The following is a 21,401-nucleotide window of genomic DNA, read 5'->3' on the forward strand; positions in this document are numbered from 1 at the left end:
AAAAGAATAATAACCTATCCATATACACATTTAATCATTAATGCATGCGTCCAACTAAATTGATGAGAAAAGGTATGATCATAAATTTAAACTAAAGAAGCATTTTTATAAGTCATTATATTGGAAAATAGTTGCTAATCCAAAACCAAAGTCTAATGTATGTTTATGAATCAACAATTTAGGAATTTACATACTTGAGAAGCATAACTAAATTCCTTTTAATATTTCTTCACCAAGCATTGATGTTGAAAACCTGAAAACATGAAAGTATGAGTTGAAAGTTTGAGCATTATAAAAGATAGATGCTAATATATTATTAATTAAGAAATGTATGAAAGATTGTGTTTGCATATGTATACGTATACATCAACAAAGATATCTTGTGTGAAAAACCTTTTTTTGCAAATTTTCTATGAGAATAATACTAATCTTAGTACTAATTAATTCTGATATTAATAATTCTCTAATAGAATATTATGTATGAAAAAACCATGTAAGGTATTTTTTTTTCATTTTAGGACCACATCTCTATTAACCACATTGCGTCCTTCATAGACTAACCCAAAATCATTTGTGTGTAATATTAAATCAAAATCTAAACTAAAGTCCCCTACATCCATAATAAAGGCAACAAAATCATAAATCCCTAAGTTTGATAATAACATTTATACACTTAAAATTAATAAAATAGTACCTACTTTAATCTTCATTTGGATTTGCTCCCTAAACTATTTTTTTTAATAAGTCAAATAAGGGTTTTAGCCATGGTTGAGTAATTTTATTTAAAAAGAAATTTAACAAAGAAGTAAAGTCATTGTTTGCTTCTCTTAAAAAGTTGCTTAGCATATGTAGGAAGCTATTTTTGTTTGATGAAAATTTATTATATGAAAAATTTCCTTTTTAAATTGTGACTTGAGTTTCAACTTCAACTTTAATAAATGCTAAAGGTAAGAAGATGTCTCAAACAATGCCTTTATATAGTATGTTTTATAAATAAAAGTTTAAAAAAAAAAATCAAGTATAAACAACTATCATATAAATGAAAAAAAAAAATCAAACATATGTGGTTATATAATAGTTTGTAACAAATTAAATTCTCATCCTTAGTATCTACTCTATATATTAATGTTAATTTCAAAATATAGAAAAATAAATCAAGTTAATAAAAATTTTGGCAATAGAAGTCAAGTGTATTATGTGTAAACTATATAACCAAAATTTACTCTACATCTAAACCATAAATTAGAGTGCATTTTAATTAAATCAAAGTAAAATCCAAATAAAGTTTTTCATAAGAGTCCTTGAAAATGGAACATAATAAAATATATATATATATTATCAAGAACAAAGAAACTAAAAGTTTTACCTTTAAAATGACTACTTATTCTTGGAGCGTTGAAATGTGTAAACCATGTTGTTAAATGTTGCTTTCTTTAACATTCCTCTCCGGTGGATGGAAGGATGCAAGACTGCATATCAAGAGGCCAAAAGTATAAAATATTTTTAAAATGAATGATATTTTGAAATTTCTTTTTTGACTTTTGTATACTTTGTAGAAATTTAAATGACAAAATATTATTTTTCTACTTTACCTGCAATTTTGTGGAACCCTCCAAGATGGTGTTGACACTGCTTTTTTACTTTGTGGGGATGATATATATATTCTCCAATCTTCAAGCATAACTCTAAGGTCATGAACTTTATTGTCTATTCCAAAACAACAATTGGCATGCATTGTGCAAACTAGATTAAAATCTTTGCTTGGCTCACAAAATCCACCGAAATAAGTTGTATCCAAGAACCTTATTTTCAATCCAATTTGGGAAATGTAAGGATCATATTTGATCCTATTAAGCACATCTTGATCATGATTCCCTAGATAATTTACTCTTGAAGCATACCAAAACTTATAAAATTCAATTGTCCTATTGTTAGATTTCACATAAGTAAAACCTCCATTTGGCCGATTGTTGACATCATAAGGGTTTCCTATGTAAGTGTCACATGTAATTTGAAAATCGGCATCTTGGAAAAAATGTTGGAAGGGATCTTGAAACCACATAATATCAGCATCCTATAGAAAGAACTAAAATAATGGATTAGAACATGAATGTATATATTAAGAAGAAATCTATAAGAATAATGCTAAAATTTAGCCTTAAGAATTAACCTATTGATCTATCAAAACAAAGTATAATATAAATTAAATTATGAAAATATTTTATGGATGGACTATGTAGAATTATATAGATATTTCTAATTTAGGGTTCTATCACTATCTAACAAAACTATTTTACTAGGCTAATAGTAAATTTATATATATAATCCTTTACGATGCAATTAACATGGACAGGCTACTCTATCCATGCTATAGTGTTTTGAACATTACACTAAAAAAAGGAAAGAAGATAGTAAGCCATTAATATATGGGTCATTTTTTTTTTCACACAATAAACTTTCACAAATTAAGGAAAAAGAATGCATATGTAAAAGAAAGGATATGTGAAGTGTTCATTTCATTTTAACTCTTGGGATCCAACCAAAGAAGTTTGGGCTAGATGATTATTAGGTAGATCTTAAATCAATTTCTTATTACAAAGGATGGTTCTAGCACAACAAATCCTTTAAGTGCATTGTGCTCCTATCTTGGTTGGTTAACATACAGATTTCCTTTTAATACATACCAAGAAGATTGTATTTTTTTTATTTATCCAAATATGAAATTGGACCATAATGGTATAAAAATGATGTATTTAACAAATCATACATTTGACCTTCAATCTTCAATTTGTTTTGAGTCATGAAGTGCACTTCAACTCAATGACTCTTTAGTTATCATTTGTCATCATCAATTGAACCTAACTTATTAATAACTAAAACATATACTCTCATTAGAAAAAAGTAGTTCTAAAATTTATGTTGGTCATTGAAAAAAAATTAAATAAATTGTCTTGTGATGACATGTAAAAGGTAACAACTCTATGTTTCCACTCACAAAGAATGCTAATATGTGTAAAAAGTTTAATAAATTAAAACCACAAGAGCTCGATTGCACTATATATCTTAAGCAACTCAGGACCATACATGTTTAAAGCTCATGTAGATTTGTTGACATGAACGTTTAGATAGATATAGGTACAAAAGTTAGATATGGAAAGTAGTGATATTATTTACTTCCCAATTGGTTAATCTTTTTAATATGCATGTATGAAACATTTCAATAGTATAATTGCAAGTATGGAAATAGAAAGAGAATAGGTAAAAGTAATTTCTTTTATAGAAAATGAATGATCTATAGTGAATTTGATAGTAAGCCTACAAGAGGAATAACAAAAAGTTCTAAACAATATACAAACTAAATTAGAAAAAGAAAGAATGAAAGTTAAATAAGTAGAAAAAATTCAAAATTAATGCCTAAATGACAAGTAAAATAAACTTAGAAATATTATCACTCCAATTAATACCATATTCAGGAACAAAAATGAAAAGGAAAGTCATCCATTTTCCTAAGTTATGTATTAAGTTATGATCTCCATAATTATAAGAATAAGAATTTCATGACTAAGAATTTTTCCATGATTTTGGCTTGATAAAAAGATTTGAGCTCCTTTTATTATTTTTAAAATTACCAAATAACTTTAACTGAATTTTGCTAAAATAGTTTCGATTTTTTCTTCACTTCCATATGGATGAAAGTAGCAAAAAACCTCTGTATTTTGTGACAGATTCAAGCCTTTTTATCCACATATTTTCCATTTTTCCTGATCATACATGAATGAGTAGGTTGCACATGAGGTTCAGTATTGATATACATTATTATTACTTCATTTCTTAATAACTTGAACTTTTAGGTTAAAATATAATGGTTTTACAATAGTCTCTACCAACTGGTGATTCTATCCAAATATGTTTTTCAAAAACAAAAATATTTTTTTATTAAGAAAAATTGTGTAGCCTAAAAACATTATAAAGTATTATAATATAATAAAATAAAATAAAATATAAAACAAATCTTCCTAGTTTGAAAATTATAAAATAAAGAACTTACTTTTCTAAAAGCTTTGGGTGCAATCATAATGTCAAATTGTATACAAGTGATATCCTCACTTGTATATATAGTATGGTTGAAAAGTTATAAAAGTAAATCAAATTGTTGGACGGAAGATTACTTGAAGGCACATTTTAAAATTTTCCAAAAGAGTTTCTAATTCTCGAAAGGTGTGTGGTCCTTTGTAGAGTTGGGTGGAAGTCTTTAGAAAATTATGGAATACTTTAAGTAGGACAACAACTAGGAGTATCTAACATACTACAACAACTAGGAGTATCTAACATGCTCCAAAATTACAAAGATAGTGATGTAGTGTAGAAAATGTAGGAGGTTTTTAATGAGTCTCTAAAAACTCCATTATGCATTTTAAAATATTCCTTGGGGACTAGAAATAGGGGACATTCTCATTTTGATAATACTAAGGCTTGTAAGTAATAAGACTTGTAAAAATTCCTTAGTGTGATATATTCCTTCAAGTGCTTACATTTCTTCAAAATTTCTAGTGTGCTCTCTTTCTTTACTCAAATGTTTAACTTCTTTTGTTGGGAACCTTTGATATCTTTGTTTCTATACCTGGATTGTATAGTGCATTCAAATTACCTTAGCTCTCTAGATCCTATACAATTTTTAACAATCTAAGATCTAGAGAAAAGTTATTAGAAAACTTTACCTTTGATTTGAATGTTCTCAAATCAATTTTGCTTAGTAAAGATGAAGCTTGAAAAGTTCGGACGTCTCGTGCACCCAAGATCTTTTGTCCAATGAATTGAACCACAATCATGGCACTCTAAAGTGTGGGCTTTGGAAGAGATGAATCTTAGTCTCTCTCTCTCTCTCTATAGAGGTGGAAAACGACTCTCACTAAAAAGTGATAGAAACCCTAACCCCTAAGGGGTATTTATAAGGTTCCTTATTGAGCTTAAGTGACTTGGGCCTACTAAGGCTTAGGTCACTTAATCTAACCTAAAATGGGTTCTAATTGATTAATTAACTATATAGGGCCATCTAATTAATCAATTAGTCAAATCCAAAAAACCTGTTTACTATCTTTTTTGCAACCTTGCTCAATTACCAAAACACCCTTATGCATAAGAGTGAACCAAGAACCAATCCAACTCTCATAAACCATGTCATCATGCTATATGCTCTCAAAACGGGAACCAGTAGGACCCATAGAAGTACTAGCTCCCTCAGAATCCAATTTTGAAGTTGATTTAACATTCCACTAAAGAAAATCAACTACACTCTAGTATCTTATGTAAATAACAATGAAACAAAGCTTGGGTTTGTGACCTACTATCCACTGCATGTAGACTCCCTATAAACTAGTGTTCATAATCTAACAAGGTAGTGTTATCAACTATCAAGATTACCTCTCCAATCCTTAAGTTACAGATCCCATTTATTTTATGATCAATTGACATACTTGAGCTCTAAGGAGCATATGTAAAATCTCAACTAAAGGAAATGTTGTGGCCATAATCTTCTAGATCACATGTCCCTTGGATCACCCAAGGGGACACACTATCTTAATCTATGAGATCTCATGAAGCCTCTATTGAAAATACTTGTTATCACCAGCGTCCATCAACAATGACCTAATCTATAGGGATATACGACAACCTTAGGGTCTCACCCATAGGTCAAAGCCTCCTATGGACTTTGGCACATGCTTAATGTCCTCTCAAGGTTAAGAGTCCTTGTAAAATAGTAGCTTGGTGATATTAGGATAGAGCCCTTAACAACATGATAGTATGTAATAAACATGTACATTTTTATCATTTATTTAATAAAGTTTCAGTTCACTTTTATCTATCTTATTTCTATGCATTATATCTTGTAAGCACTCCAACCTACATTTTTTTTTTTGCATTGTATGTGACTTAGGTGCATTAGGAGTTGCATGGAAGATCCAAGTCACGGGTTTCTTTCAAATAGATGATTAGTTCACAACTAGTTTATAAGTCTAGGAAAACCCTAAGAGGTTATAGTGTACCACCTCCTAATTGGGGAGATGATTGATCTTGGCTATCGAAATGAGTTTCCCATGATGTGTGCACTAGTTAGTAGTGGCTTTGACCTATGGGTGAGATCATAATCTGATCATACATTCCCTATGGATTGAGTCACTATTGATGAAAGTTGCTAGCAATATGTATTCTCAATAGAGGCACCATGATATCTCATGGGATTGAGACAATGTGCCCCTTTGAGTGATCCTAAGGAGGTGTGTTCATGAAAACTATGGTCATAGTAGTTTCTTAAGTAGAATTTAACATTATACTCTTAGAGAGCTAAGATATGTTAATTGAAAACACAATAGGAAGATCTGTAACTTAAGAATTATAAAGGTGGTCTTGAAAGGCTAATAGTTTTCACCTTGTTTGACTACAGATACCAGTTCATAGGGAGATTGAATGCAATAGATTTACTAGTCACATACTTAAGCATATGGTGTTTTGTTGTTATTTACATAGGATACTAGAGTTAAGTTGATTCTATATAGTGGAATGTTTAATCAACTTTAGAATTGGATTATAAGGGAGTCAGTACTCCTATGGGTCTTAGTGATTCTCGCTCTGAGCTCATATACCTTGTTAGCACGAGTTATGAGGGTCGGATTGGCTTTAGGATCACTTTTGTGTATAAGCGTGTTTTGGTAATTGCATAAGATTTCACATGGGTAAGTGAACAAGGTCTCTAGCTTGGGTTAATTGATCAATTAGTAGGTCTTCTAGGGTAATTAATCAATTAGGACCTATTTTAGGGCTAAATTAAAATATCTAAGCCCTTGGTGGGCTTAAGTCACTTAAGCCCACTAGAAACCCTATAAATACCCCCATAAAGGTTAGGATTTCCATGAATTTTTCTATAGAGTCATCTTCCACCTTCACACACACACACACACACACACACACACACACACACAGAGCCATAGCCTTCACCCCCCTTTCATCCTCATCGAAAGTGTGTCAAGATCATGATTTGAGACATCAGACAAAAGGCTCCGAGTTTACAACACTTTCTATGACTTCATTCTTCATCTTCATTGCATGGAATTGATTTAGGAACATTTAAATCTTAAGTGTGATTTTTGTTAGCATATTATGCATAGGATTTAGAAAAGCCTAGGATAGTCAAGAATGTTCCTAACCTAATCCAAGCTTAGGAAATGAAAAGATTAAGGATTTTCTCATCAACTAGTATTAGAGCCACAGGTTAGGAAGCTTGCTAGAACTATTCTAGGATGTGCTAACTCATTATTTTTATCATTCTTGCTAACTTTTGGGAAGTATGAAAGCAATCTGAAGCATCACAAAGTCATCGTGCATGGTATCCTATTAGAAAAAAGAAGTTTTTGTAGAAAATAATTGTTGGAAAACTCAAGAACTAGCTCTTGGGTTTTGGAAATCTGCAATAACACTTAAGTATTAGGATTAATGCTCAAGTGCCTCAAGCGATCAAGTGGTGCATCCAACACTAGGACCAATTGAGTTGTGCATGTAGCGATAATAAGCTGCATCCAACGATGACGTCATATCCAGTGTGCCAAAAGTGCTTCAAGTGTCCTTGAAAATTTTTAGTAGCTCGAGTGTTCATGATAGTTGTTTGGTAGTATAGGTATTTTGGACTTTTGTAAATGCCACTAACCATTTTTTTTTTTTTTGTAGGTACAATTTGGTATTTTTGGATTTTGGTAATCCAATTATTAAGTTACCAAATTAGTAATAAAATCCCTAAGTTACCAAATTATGCTTATATTTTATATACTACATGTGTTAGGAAATATTTGGAAAATATTTTATAACATTTTCAAAATGGTAATTTTGGATTTTCTTAAAAGAAAAAATTCTTAAGAGATATTTTCCCATTATTATTTATTTAAGGAATAGGTTGTTGCTAATTAGGATTTCAAATTCCTTTTGGAACTTTCTTTATTTGGGATAAGTGGTCCTCTAGGCTCTCCTCCCCCCTTTAAGACACCTAAATTAGTCCTCCAGGCTCTCCTCTCCCTTAGAGAAGGAGGAAATTGTTTTATTTGAAAAGGAAAGTTCAAGGATAAGAAATATGAAAGCTATCCCTTTTTGGCATAGGAGTTTTGATTCAAGTATTAAATAAAACTTTTGAAAATTTTCATGACAGATAATTTATTCTAAAATGTTTACCAAAATGATCTTAAAGTCTCTCTTCCAAAATATTAAGTGGGAGTGGGTCATAGTTACCAAGCCCACAACCTCCAATATCAAGCCCATCTTGATTTTGGGCCCATCACCATCCTAAAGATGGGGTGACCCAAGGAATCAAGGGATATAAACTATCCTAAAAGGATAAGACTGTACATGTTTGTAGTGGAAGTAGCCTATCCTAAAGTTGAAACTCTTCAATTGGTGACATTGATATCAAGGATCTTTGTTACACATTTAACTTAGATATAAAGTGTAGAATCACCTAAAGTGGTCCCACTTGCATGTGCTAAGGATTGAACACAAAGGTATGTTAATCAATGCCTTAAGATAACCTTTAGAGATTTAAGGCAAGTTGATTAATTAGAGAGGGTCGCTACTTAGTAATAAGAGTCATGAACTGCCTTTGATCATTAGGATACTAGGATACCTTGCATGGATATATGTAGTTTGAGAGCTCTAAAGTTTTGCTAAATTAATTACTATATTTTACCTTGAGAGTGCTTAGTTCTTTATCAATGCATGGAATTCTTTTGTTTATTACAAGAATCATGTCTTATAACCCTGTCACCCTTATTCTCACTGATAATAAGTTGATTGAACCTAATTATATTGACTAGAAAGTTGAAATGGGTAACTTAAGAGGTTGCTCCACCCATTCCCAATGAGTTTTCTACATAGGAAGAGAAAAATGATCATTCCTAGTGGCAAAGACAAATGAGAAGGCTCGTTGTATCATACTTGGGTCTCTCAATAATGTTTTGCAATAGCAACACATGGACATTGTCACTACTTATGAGATTCTCTTTAGCCTGCAAGAGATGTTTAGTGATAAAGGCAAGCTAGCTAGGCAAGTTGCTCTAAAGACCATCATGAGCACCAATATGATAAAAGGAGCTGAAATCATTTGATTTGTATGATTGCACTCTCTAACAATATGATCCTAAAGACCTTATCGGACTCCATCAAGCAGTTTAAGCTTAATTATAATATGAATAAGTCAATGATGAGCTTGGCTGAACTAATGAAGGAACTCCATATGGTTGAGGGGATTCTTAAAGATTCTAAGGGTGTTCACATGGCAATGAAAGATTCTTCGGGTTCTTCTTGTATTAAGAAGGGGAATTTTTTTTTCAAGAAATCCAAACAGGGAAAGAACAAGACTAGGAAATGAAAGAGCAAAGGTAAGAGCAAGTGTTTCATCTTTGGTAAGAAAGTCCACTTGAAGAAGGATTGTCCTAATTTCCTAAGGAAAAAGTAAGGTATATCACACTCACTTTTAGTTGAATCATGTTTAGTGGTGGATTCCACCAACTCTTAGTGGATAGATTCCAAGACCACTAACCATATAAGTAATTCATTATAGGGGTTTCAACTAAGGAGAAGGTTGAATGAGAGAGAGATGTACCTAACTTTAGCATCTATGCTAGGATAGTTGTGCAAGAAGTAGGAGATATTATCTGAGTTTTTATGAATCTGAATTTAGAAAGAATTTGATCAATTTCTAGTTTAAATAAATGTTATTTCAATAAAAAAATATTTCTATTAGAAAGAATGATTCACTTATTTGCTCAGGTATATTGGTTGACAATCTTTTTCATATTACTCCTATATCATTGTTATATGTTCTTGATCATATCTTACTTAAGAGAAAAGTACCTAGCACTAATCAGACCTATCTATGACATCTACACTTAGGTCATATTAATTTAAATAGGATCTAAAGACTGGTCAAGTCTGGAACATTGCCCTCATTAGTTCTAGAAGATCTTCCAGTCTGCTAATCTTATATAGAAGGTAAAATAATCAAGAGGCTCTTTACTTCTCAAGAGGTTAGAGCCAAAGAATGTATGAAGTTAGTGCACACTAATGTGTGTGGACCTTTTAATGTCCAAGCACGTGGTGGGTATAAGTATTTTGTCACCTTCACAGATGATTACTCTAGGTATGGTTATGTTTACCTTGTGCATAGGAACTCCTATGTCTTATCTAAATTCAAGGAATTTAAGGCAAAATCCAAAAAACAATTAGGCAAACACTTTGAGGTACTTCAATATGATCGAAATGGAGAATACCTGTTTAGTGAGTTTAATTCTTTCCTTAAAGAGCATGGGGTTATATCGTAGTTGAGTGCCCTTAGAACTCCACAACAATATGGAGTAGCAGAAAGAAGAAATCAAACTCTTACGGATATGGTGAGTTTTTCAACACTTCCTGCATCCTTTTAGAGATATGCCTTAGAAAGTGTAGGGTATCTTCTTAATCTAGTTCCATCTAAATCAACACCCTCGACTCCTATGGATATGTGGATAGGATGTAAACTAGTTTACACCATGTTCGCATATGGGGGTGCCCAATACATGTACTGAAACCAAAGGTAGATAAGTTGGAACCAAGATCAGAAGTTTGTCAATTTGTTAGGTATCCAAAAGGTCCTAGGGGTTATTACTTTTATAGTCAGGTCAACCAAAAGGTATTTGTGAATATAAAGGCCAAATTTATGGAAGATGGCTATATAATGAGTAATAAGGTTAAGAGTGAGGTTGATTTGACAACATAAGATAAGACTCCCACAACATCACAAAATACTATGGATCCAATACCAACCATTCTTGTTTCTAGTACATTGGTGCCTCGCTATAGTAAGAAGGTTTTTATACAACTAGATCAATTCATGTATTTAGGAGAGTCTTTTGAGGCCATTCTAGAGGACGAAGCAATGAGCAATGCGGACACATATCTTTGGCAAAAGGCGATGGGGGTATAATTAGAATTTATGTATTCTAACTAAGTCTGAAAACTTGTAGAAGCACCTAAATGGATAAAACCCATAGGGTGCAAGTGGGTCCACAAGAGGAAAATGGGAGTAGATAGAAAGGTTGAAACTTCTAAGGCTAGATTTGTAGTGAAGGGTTATAAATCAGAAACCTGGTTTCGACTATGAGAAGACCTTCTCATCGGTATCCAAGCTAAAGTCCATCAGAATACTCCTATCCATTGCAACACATCTCGATTATGAGATATGACAATTGGATGTCAAGACTATATTCTTTAATGACAATCTTGATGAGCATGTATATGATGCAACCAGATAGTTTCATAGCAAAGGACCAAAATAATATGGTATGCAATTGCATAAATCCATTTATGGATTAAAAAAATCATCTCACTCATGGAACAAATGTTTTAATTAGCTAGTCAAGTCCTTTGACTTTAATCAAAATAAGGATGGTTCAAGGTTTAGGGAAGCATGGTGGTCTTTATGGTTTTATACATTGATGACATTTTACTTATTGGTAATGATATAGGACTATTGTCATAAGTCAAGATTTGGTTATCTACTTAGTTCTAAATGAAGGATTTGGGAGAAGCATAGTAGATTCTTGGGATTAAGGCCCTTAGGGAGCATAAGAATAGGAAACTAAAGTTGTCTCAAGCTACCTACATAGATAAGCTTTTGGTCAAGTATGTGATGCTGGATTCTAGAAAGGTTTGTTACCTTTTAGGCATGGAATTTCTCTTTTTCAAGATTAGTGTCTTAAGACACCTGAAGAGAAAGAGCACATGCAAGCAATACCCTATGCCTCCACAATAAGTAACCTTATGTATACAATGATATGTACTAGACCAGATATTTTCTTTGTAATAAGTATGGTGAGTAGATACTAGTCAAATCCAGCTCTAGAACACTAGACAATTGTCAAGCATATACTCAAGTATCTTAAGAGAACGAGGGATTATATGTTTGTGTTCTAGAGTGATGAGTTAGTACCCAAAGGAAATACAAATTCAAACTTCCATTTTGATAAGAATTTTCATCAGTTTACCTCTAATTTTGTTTTTACTTTTGAGAATGCGACTATTAGTTGGAGAAGTGTGAAACACTCTTGCACAACTAACTCCACTATGGACGTTGAGTACATTATAGCTTCTAAAGCAGCAAAGGAAGTTGTTTGGCTTAGGACATTCCTCATGGAACTTAGGGTTGTTCCCTTGGTTGTATAACCCATGATACTATTTTATGACAACAGTGGAGTTAGTTATGACATAGTCCAAAGAACCAAGAAACCACCAAAAGATAAACACATTGAGAGGAAGTACCACTTGATTTGTGAGATAGGTCAAAGGGGTGATGTAGTGGTTGAGAAAATACCTTTTATGGATAACCTAGTAGATTTTTTCCAAGATATTGACAGGAAGAGTCTTTGATGGTCATAGGGATAGCATAGATGTTAGATGCGTACCTAGTATGCTTTAGAGGCATGATGCTTTGAGGGTTGGTAGGAGAATGTTAGGATAAAGCTCTTCAAAGCATGACATGATGCAATAAACATGTGGATTTTATTATTTATTTAATAAAGTTCTAGTTCACTTTTATCTACCCTATTTCCATACATTATATCTTGTAAGAACTCTGATTTGCATCTTTGACTTAGGCGTATTAAGAGTTGCACAAAAGATCCAAGTCATGAGTTTTTTTTTGCAAATAGATGATTTGTTCACAGTTGTTTAGGTTTAGGATACCCATAAGAGGCTATAGTGTACCACTTCCTAATTGGAGGGATGGTTGGTCTTGGCTATCGAGATAAGTTTCCCATGGTATGTGCAGAAGTGTGATGGTTACACATTAGATAAGACCTACGATGAGTCATGACTTAAGGCTATCAAGTAGTCATGACTTCACCAAACTACTTAATTGTGTTGTCTCTCAACCTTGAGAGAATATTGAGATTATGCTAAAGTTAAGAGTGGTTGTGATCTACATGTGAGATCATAAAGTGAGATCATAATCTGATCATATATTCCTTATGGATTGGGTCACCATTGATGGAAGCTGGTAGCAATAGGTATTCTCAATAAAGGTACCATGATATATCATGGGATTGAGACAATGTGTCCCCTTGGGTGATCCTAAGGGGGTGTGTTTATGAAACCAATGGCTAAAGTAGTTCCTTAAGTGAAACTTTACATTATGTTCTTGGAGAGCTTAGATATGTCAATTGAATACATATTAGGAGGATCTATAACTCAAGGATTGTAAATGTAGTTTTGAAAGGCTGATTGCTTTCACCTTGTTAAACCATAGACACCATTTCATGGAGAGACTAAATGTAATGGATAGTAGGTCATGAACTTAAGCACGTGGTATATCATTGTTATTTACATAAGATACTAGAGTTCAGTTGATTCTTTGTAGTGGGATGTCTAATCAACTTTAGAATTAGATTATGAAGGAGCTAGTACTCCTATAGGTCCTAGTGGTCCCCGCTCTATGCTCATATACCTTATTGGCACAAGTTATGAAGGTCAGATTAGCTATAGGTTCACTTTTGTGCATAATGGAATTTTGGTAATTACGTAAGGTTTCATAAGGGTAAATGAACAAGGTCTTTGGATTGGTTTAATTGGTTAATTAGTAGGCTTTATTGGTTTAATTAATCAATTAAGACTTATTTTGAGTTAGATTAAGTAATCCAAGCCCTTAGTGGGTTCAAGTCACTTAAACCCACTGGAAACCCTATAAATAACCCCCGTAGGGGTTAGGGTTTCCATGGCTTTTTCTAGAGAGCCGCCTTCCACCTCTAAATAGAGAGAATCACAATCTCTGCCCTCTCTTTCATCCCTATTGGAAGTGTGTTAAGATCAAGCTTCGAGTAATTAGGTGAAAGACTTTGCGTTCATAAGACTTCCTATGACTTCCATCTTCATCTTCATCACGTGGAGTTGACTCAAGAACATCTGAATCTTAGGTATGATTTTCATTTTCTTATTGTAAATTGATATAAAATTTAAAAATGCGAATTTTCATTGTGCATAGAATTTAGAAATGTCTAGCATAGTCAAGCATGTTTCTAATTTAATTCGGGCATGGGAAATAGAGAGATCTAGGATTTTCCCATAAGGTAAATCATGACAACTAATAGTCTTACATCATGGTTCATAGCGGGTCTAGTCTAGTACACATCACATGTAGTAGTGCACTTACCATAGGAAAACCATCCCGATGACCAAGACAAGTCATCCCTCTAATTAAGAGGTATTGCACTATAGTCTCAAGTGGATTGCTCAAATCCATGAACCGATTGTGATGAATTATTGTGGACAATTCATCACTCTACAAGGAACCCATGACTCGGATCTTTTGTGCAACTCCTAATGCACCTAAGTCATGTATAATACAAGTGATATGGCCATGTATGCTCAAATAACCAATTAATGTAAATGGGATAATAAAGGGAAACCAAGAAGCATAAATAAATAAATGTATAAATGAATCTCTATCTGTTACATCATGTCATGCTTTCTAGGGCTCAATCGTAACAAACTCCCACTAGCCTTAAAGCATGTTGGGAACACATTTGATACCTAAGCTATCCCTATGACCATCAAAGACTCTAGTAGATAAAGTCTTCATAAAGGGATCTGCAGGGTTCTTTGCAAAAGCAATCTTCTCCAAAGTCATATCTCTTCTCATTACTATCTCATGTATCAAGTGATACTTCCTCTTAATGTTCTTACCATTTTGGTGGTTTCTTGGTTCTTTAGACTATTTCACCACCTCACTATTATCACAAAACAATATTGGGGGCATACAACCAAGAAAACTACCCCTAGTCCAATTAGAAACTTCTGAAGACAAATAACTTCCTTTGTTGCTTCAAAAGTAGCAACATACTTAGCTTCTATAATGGAGTTAGCAATATAAGATGCTTCACACTTCTCTAACTAGCAGCCTCACCTCATAGAATGAGCAGAAAACTAGAGGTAGACTTATAAGAGTCTTTATGAGACTGAAAGTCTAAATTTGTATACCCAAGGGATAAAAACTCATTGCAATGATACACCAATATATAATAATCCCTCATTCTTTGAAGATACTTGAATATATGCTTGATTGTCATCCGATGCACCATGCTTGGATTGGACTAATATCTACTCACCATCCCTACAAAAAAGCAAATATCTGGTTTAGCACATAGCATCACATACATAAGGCTACCCAGTATAAAAGCATAGGTTACTACCTTTATGTGATCTTTCTCCTCAATTATCTTAGGACACTAATTTGAGAAAGGGGCATTCCATGCCTAAAAGGTAGCAAACCCTTCTTGGAGTCTTGCATCACATACTTGACCAAAAGATTTTCAATATAGGTGGCTTAATACAACACAATCTTCCTATTCTTGCAATCCCAAAAGACCTTTATCCCAAGAATATATGGTGCCTCACCATGATCTTTCATCTGGAACTAAGTAGATAACCAAATCTTAATTGATGACAATAACCCTATAACATTCCTAATTAGTAGAATGTCATCAACATACAAGACCAAAAGCACCGCCATGCTTTCTTGTATCTTCTTTCACGAATAAGGCTCATCCTTGTTTTGATCAAAATTAAGAGTCTTGATCGCCTGATCAAAACACCTATTCCATGAGCAAGATGCTTGCTTTAATCCATAAATGAATTTATGCATCTTACACATAAGGTGTTCTCGGCCCTTTGTTATGAATTCATCTGGTTGCATCATATAAATGCTTTCTTCAAGATCACAATTCAAGAACATTGTCTTGACATCCATTTACTATATCTCACAATCGAAATGTTCCAGAATAGATAAGAGTATTCTGATGTATTTGGGCATGGCTACTATTGAGAAGGTCTCTTTATAGTCAGAACCAGGTTTCTAATTATAACCCTTCACAACCAATCTAACCTTATACATCACAACCTTTCCATCTACCCCTCTTTTCTTCTTGTAAACTCGCTTACACCCTCTGGGTTTTGTCCCTTTTGGTGCTTCTATAAGATCCTATACTCTATTAGAATACATAGATTCTAACTTTGCCTACATAGCTCTTTGCTAAGGAATAACATCATAATTGCTTATTACTTTATCATAATTTATAGGATCGGTCTCATGTTTCTTTGGAATTATCTCGAAGGACTCTCCCAAATACATGAACCTGTCTGGTTATATAACAACCCTCCTACTATGACAAGGCACTAGTATGCTAGAATTGGCTAGAATGATAGGTGTAGGAACCTTTAGACCCATAGTAACCTGTGCTAATGTGGGAGTGTCTTCAAGTGTCCTCTAATCTATATCACATTTTGTCCTATTACTTATCATATAGTCATTTTCCAAAAATCTGGAATTTGTATTAATAAATACCTTCTAGTTGACTTGATTATAAAAGTAATGTCCTCTCATTCCTTTTGAATAGCCTACAAACTGACATACCTCATATCTTTCTTCCAACTTGTCTATCTTTGATTTCAACCCATGTGTTGGGTACTCTTAAATGTGAATGTGTTGGAAACTAAGTTTATGACCTTTTCACATGTTTGTGAGAGTTAAAGGTACCAACTTGGAAGGTAATAGGTTGAGAAGGTAACCAATAGTATTTAAGGCACATTCCTGAAAGGATATAGGAACTTATTAGAAACTCATCATTAATCTCACCACATCCATTAATATTCGATTTCTTTTTTACACTACTCCATTTTTTTTCTTTTTTTATGGAGTTCTAGGTGCACTCAATTGGGATATAATCCCATGCTCTTTGAGGAAAGAATTAAACTAATTAGACATGTAATCACCACCTCGATCAAATTGAAGTGCTTGGATACATTTACCCAATTGGTTTTCCGATTTTGCCTTAAATGCAATGAATTTGTCCAAGGCATCTACTTTCTACAGATTAGGAAAACATATCTAAACCTAGAGTACTCCTCTGTAAACATGATGAACTACTCATGCTCTCCTTGTGTATGGACATTAAAAGGCCAATGCATGTCAGTATACACTAACTCCAAACATTTCTTAGATCTATATTCTTTAGTAGTAAAGGGCCTCTTTGTCATTATACCTTCTATATAGGGTTTACAAAATGGAAGATCCTCTTGAATCAAGGATGGTAAAATTTCATACTTAAACCATCTTTAGATCCTTTTTAAATTAATGACTTGGGTATAAGTGTTAAAGCTATGTTTGATTAGTGTTAGGTTCCTTTCTTTTCCATGAGATATGATAACTCACATTACTTGGCAAAACAGATAATGGAGAAACACAATAAAGACTATCTATCAATGATCCTGAGCATATAAATGAATCATTTAATTTCTAAAAACTTATTTACTATACAAAAAAAAAATGAATAATTCAGTTTACATACACTAGAAACAGAAATCAAATTCTTCCTAAACTCAAGAACATAAAGACAATCTTTTAAAACTAGAAGACTATTATTAGATAAGGGTACCCACTACCCGCATAACAACTCTTACTTTAGAAGCTAATGTTAGGTACATATATTTAACATTTTTCTTAGTTGAAACCCTTGTAATGAATTACAAACATGATCAGTGGCTCCAAAATCTATCCATAGAGAATTAGTGGAATCTAACACTAAACATGATTTGGCTAGAAGAGAATGATGCATACCTGATTGTCTCTTTAGGAATTTAGGGCATTCATTCTTCCAGTGGCCTTTTAGACCTCAAAGGAAACAATTACCTTGACCCTTGCTTTTCTTCTTCTTCCCCTTGCCCTTGAACTTTCCCTTATACTTAGTGGACTCTATAGTGTTCTTCTTTTGGATAAACAAATCTAAAGAACTCTTCATTGTCATATGAAGACCTCTTTGGTCCTTAAGAATCCCCTTAATCATTTGGAGTTCCCTCATCAGTTTGATTAAGTTTATTACCATCTTATTCATATTATAGTTGAGTTTGAATTGCTTAAAAGAATTTGGCAAGGTCTTTAAAATCATGTCAACCTAGGTTTCCCCATCAATCTTAGCTCTAAGGATCTCCATCTCATTAAAGAGTCTAATCATATGAATTATATGATCTCTAACGGGAGTTCCTTTTAACATCTTAGTATCCATAATAGCCTTAAGAGCAACTTGCCTATCTGACCTACCCTTGCCACCAAATATCTAATGGAGACTAATAAGGATATCATAAGTTGTTAGCATAGATACATGTTGATGTTGCAACACGTTATCTAAAAACCCAAGTATAATACACTTGCTCTTTTGATTTGCTTTCTGCATACTATGATAATTGTCCTTCTTCTCCTGAGTGGAAGTTCATTAGGAGTAGAAGGAACAATTTCCTAAGTTAACCATTTTAGCTCCTCTAAAGTGAGTATTATGTCTAAATTCCTTTTCCAATCCACATAATTTGGTCTAATCAACTTATTAGTAGTGAGAATAAGATTAATCAAATTATAAGACATGATATTTGTAATAGAAATAAAACCATGCATTAATTAATTGAGTATACACAACAAACTGGTAATTAGTTTAGCAAAAATGTAGTGCTCTCAAACTACATATCCTTTTGTAAGATATCTTAATATCATAAGAATCAAGCCTACTTGAGGCAGGTTATGACCTTATTACTATTTAAAGACCCCCTTAGATTGATTTCCTGCCTTAACCAAGAATGGTATCCAAATGCAAGATTAATATTCCTTTTTATTTTACCCATGGACTATGCAAGTGGGATCGAGTGAGGTTATTTGACCACTTCATATCCAATGTTAAGTGTATAACCATTGTCCTTGAGCTACCAATGTTACCAAGTTGTGGGGGTGATTACTCCCACTATAGACATGTTAAGAGTTGTCCATAAGAAGAGTCCATGTCCCTTGATTCCTAGGGCCTAACCCACTGTGGGGGTCATGATGAACTTAAATCAAGATGAACTCGACAGTGGAGGTTGTGGACTTTGCTAAGGTCTTCTCCCACTTAATCTTTTGAAAAGAGAGACTTTTAGTAATTCTAATAACATTTCTTAAAATAAATTCTCTATCATGATATTTTTTAAATCTGTTATTTACTTCTTAAACTGAGACTCCTATGCTAAAAGAATTGTTTTCTTATTCCTCTATCCTTAGATTATCCATATACAAAAACATTTCCTCCTCTCAAGGGCTGAGGGGGGGAGCCTAGAGGACCAATAATAGGTGTAGTTCTCTTTCTCTCAAGCAATGAAAGCATGGAGAACCACCTATCCAACCAAGTGGATAATCCAAAAAGGAATAACAATATCTTCTAACAACAATTAGTTTAAAGAAAAATAACCTTGGAAAAAACTTCTCATGAAAATTTATTTTCCTTAAGAAAAATCCAAAATTAATTTTTTAATTTATTATTTATTTATTTAACACATACTAGATAAAAATATAGCATAAAATAAATACTAAAATAATAAACTGCTTCCCATGGCCTTAGAGATTCTATTACATAAAATGGGTAACCCATTTGGATAAAAAAATCCAAATTTATAAATCTTATATCTGCAACCAAAAATAGGGTTAGTTACTTAAAAACCCTAATCTATTTCAAAGATCTCAATTTGCTAGTTTTAGTCGTTGTCATTTCCTTACTTCCAATCTATTGTCACTTGCGCTTGAGCACCTAAATGCCTAAGAAATTTTGAGGACACTAGAAGCAACTTACCACTGCTAAAAACACCACTTGATTGCTCATATCGCTTGAGTATTGTAAATGATTGCTCGAGTACCCGAGCCTCTCAAGTGCTAATCTCAACACTCGAGCATTGTATCCCTTTCCTGCATACCCGAGGCTGTTTCTTTAATTTGTATATTCTACATAAAAAACTTACCTCGGTCAGAATGGGATAATAATAATAATAATAATAATAATAATAATAATATTATTATTATTATTATTATTAATATTTTACATCACAAAAATCCTACGCATCCTAAAAATCCTACACCCCATTAATGGAGTTTATAACCAATCTAATAAAAGAGAGATTTTTACAACCAAGAAAAAATCCTATGCTCCTAAACACAGAGCTTACAACCCATTCTAGGAAAAACAAACAATCCAATCATAATTATAACCATCATATTATATAGAAAACCCACATATATTCATTCCTAGAGTGATGAGATGAAAAACAAGCCCTACAAAATAGAGTTAGCTCACCTTAGAGTAGATCAAACATGTAAAATCCTCTCCCAGGGATACCAATTACTAGGAACCCTAGATATATCTATTCCCATACCTTAGATCGTATAGGTGCATGCAAACTACCCTAGGGCACTAGATCCTATGCAACAAAAGCAAAAATAAAAATTTTAACAATGTACGATCTAGAGAAAAGTCAGTAGAAAACTTTACCTTTGATTTGAACATTTCCAAATCAATTTTGCTTAGTGAAGTGAAGTTTGAAAAGTCTGGAGGTCTCATACACCCAAGATCTTTTACTCTATGACTTGAACTACAATCTTGACACTCCAAAGTGTGAGCTTTAAAATTGAAGAATCCTAGGCTCTTTCTTTCTGTCTAGAGGTGGAAGACGACTCTCACCAAAAAGTGATGGAAACCTTAAACCCTAAGGGGTATTTATAAGATTCCCCTACTAGGCTTAAGTGACTTAAGCCCACCAAGGCTTAGGTCACTTAACCTAGCCTAAAACGGGTTCTAATTGATTAATTAACCACACAGGAACATCTTATTAATTAATTAGCTCAATTAGAGAACTTGTTCACTATCTCTTATGTAAACTTGCATAATTACCAAAATGTTCTTATTCACAAGAGTGAACCAAGAGCTAATCCAATCCTCATAAACCTTGTCATCATGGTATATGAGCTCAGAGTAGGGATTATTGGGACCCATAAGAGTACTGGCTTCCTCATAATCTAATTTTGAAGTTGATACAACATTCCACTAAAGAGAATAAACTACACTCTAGTACCCTGTGTAAATAACAATGAGACGAAGTTTAGGTTTATGACCTACTATCCATTACAAGCAAACTTCCCAAGAACTAGTGTATATAATCTAACAAGGTAGTGCTATCACCTATCATGATTACCTCTCCAATCATTGAGTTATAGATCCCACTTATTATGTGATTAATTAACATATTTAGGTTCTAAGAAGCATATGCCAAATTTCCACTAAAGGAAATGTTATGACCATAGTCTTGTAGATCACATGTCCTTTGGATCCCCTAAGGGGACACATTGTCTCAATCCGTGAGATATCATAGTGCCTCTATCAAGAATACTTATTGCAACTAACCTCCATTAATAGTGACCTCATCCATAGGGATATATGACCACCTTAGGGTCTCACCCATAGTTCAAATCCTCTTGTTGATTTTGGCATAAACTC

General features: G+C 33.2%; 1 protein-coding gene across 1 annotated transcript in view; it reads right to left on the minus strand.

The window, feature by feature from the left end:
- Positions 1–216: 216 nt before the first annotated feature.
- LOC117904763 (uncharacterized protein At4g15970-like) overlaps positions 217–21,401 on the minus strand; it is a 28,091-nt gene continuing 6,906 nt past the window's right edge. The window contains exons 3-5 of the mRNA XM_034817518.1: positions 1,593–2,074; positions 1,367–1,469; positions 217–253 (exon numbers count right to left, since the gene is read on the minus strand). Of these exons, the coding sequence (XP_034673409.1) occupies positions 1,418–1,469; positions 1,593–2,074 (534 nt within the window). The 3' untranslated portion in view covers positions 217–253; positions 1,367–1,417. The remainder of the gene's footprint in view (positions 254–1,366; positions 1,470–1,592; positions 2,075–21,401) is intronic.

Source organism: Vitis riparia, chromosome 17 (assembly GCF_004353265.1).
Source record: "Vitis riparia cultivar Riparia Gloire de Montpellier isolate 1030 chromosome 17, EGFV_Vit.rip_1.0, whole genome shotgun sequence".
NCBI classification, from domain to species: Eukaryota; Viridiplantae; Streptophyta; class Magnoliopsida; order Vitales; family Vitaceae; genus Vitis; species Vitis riparia.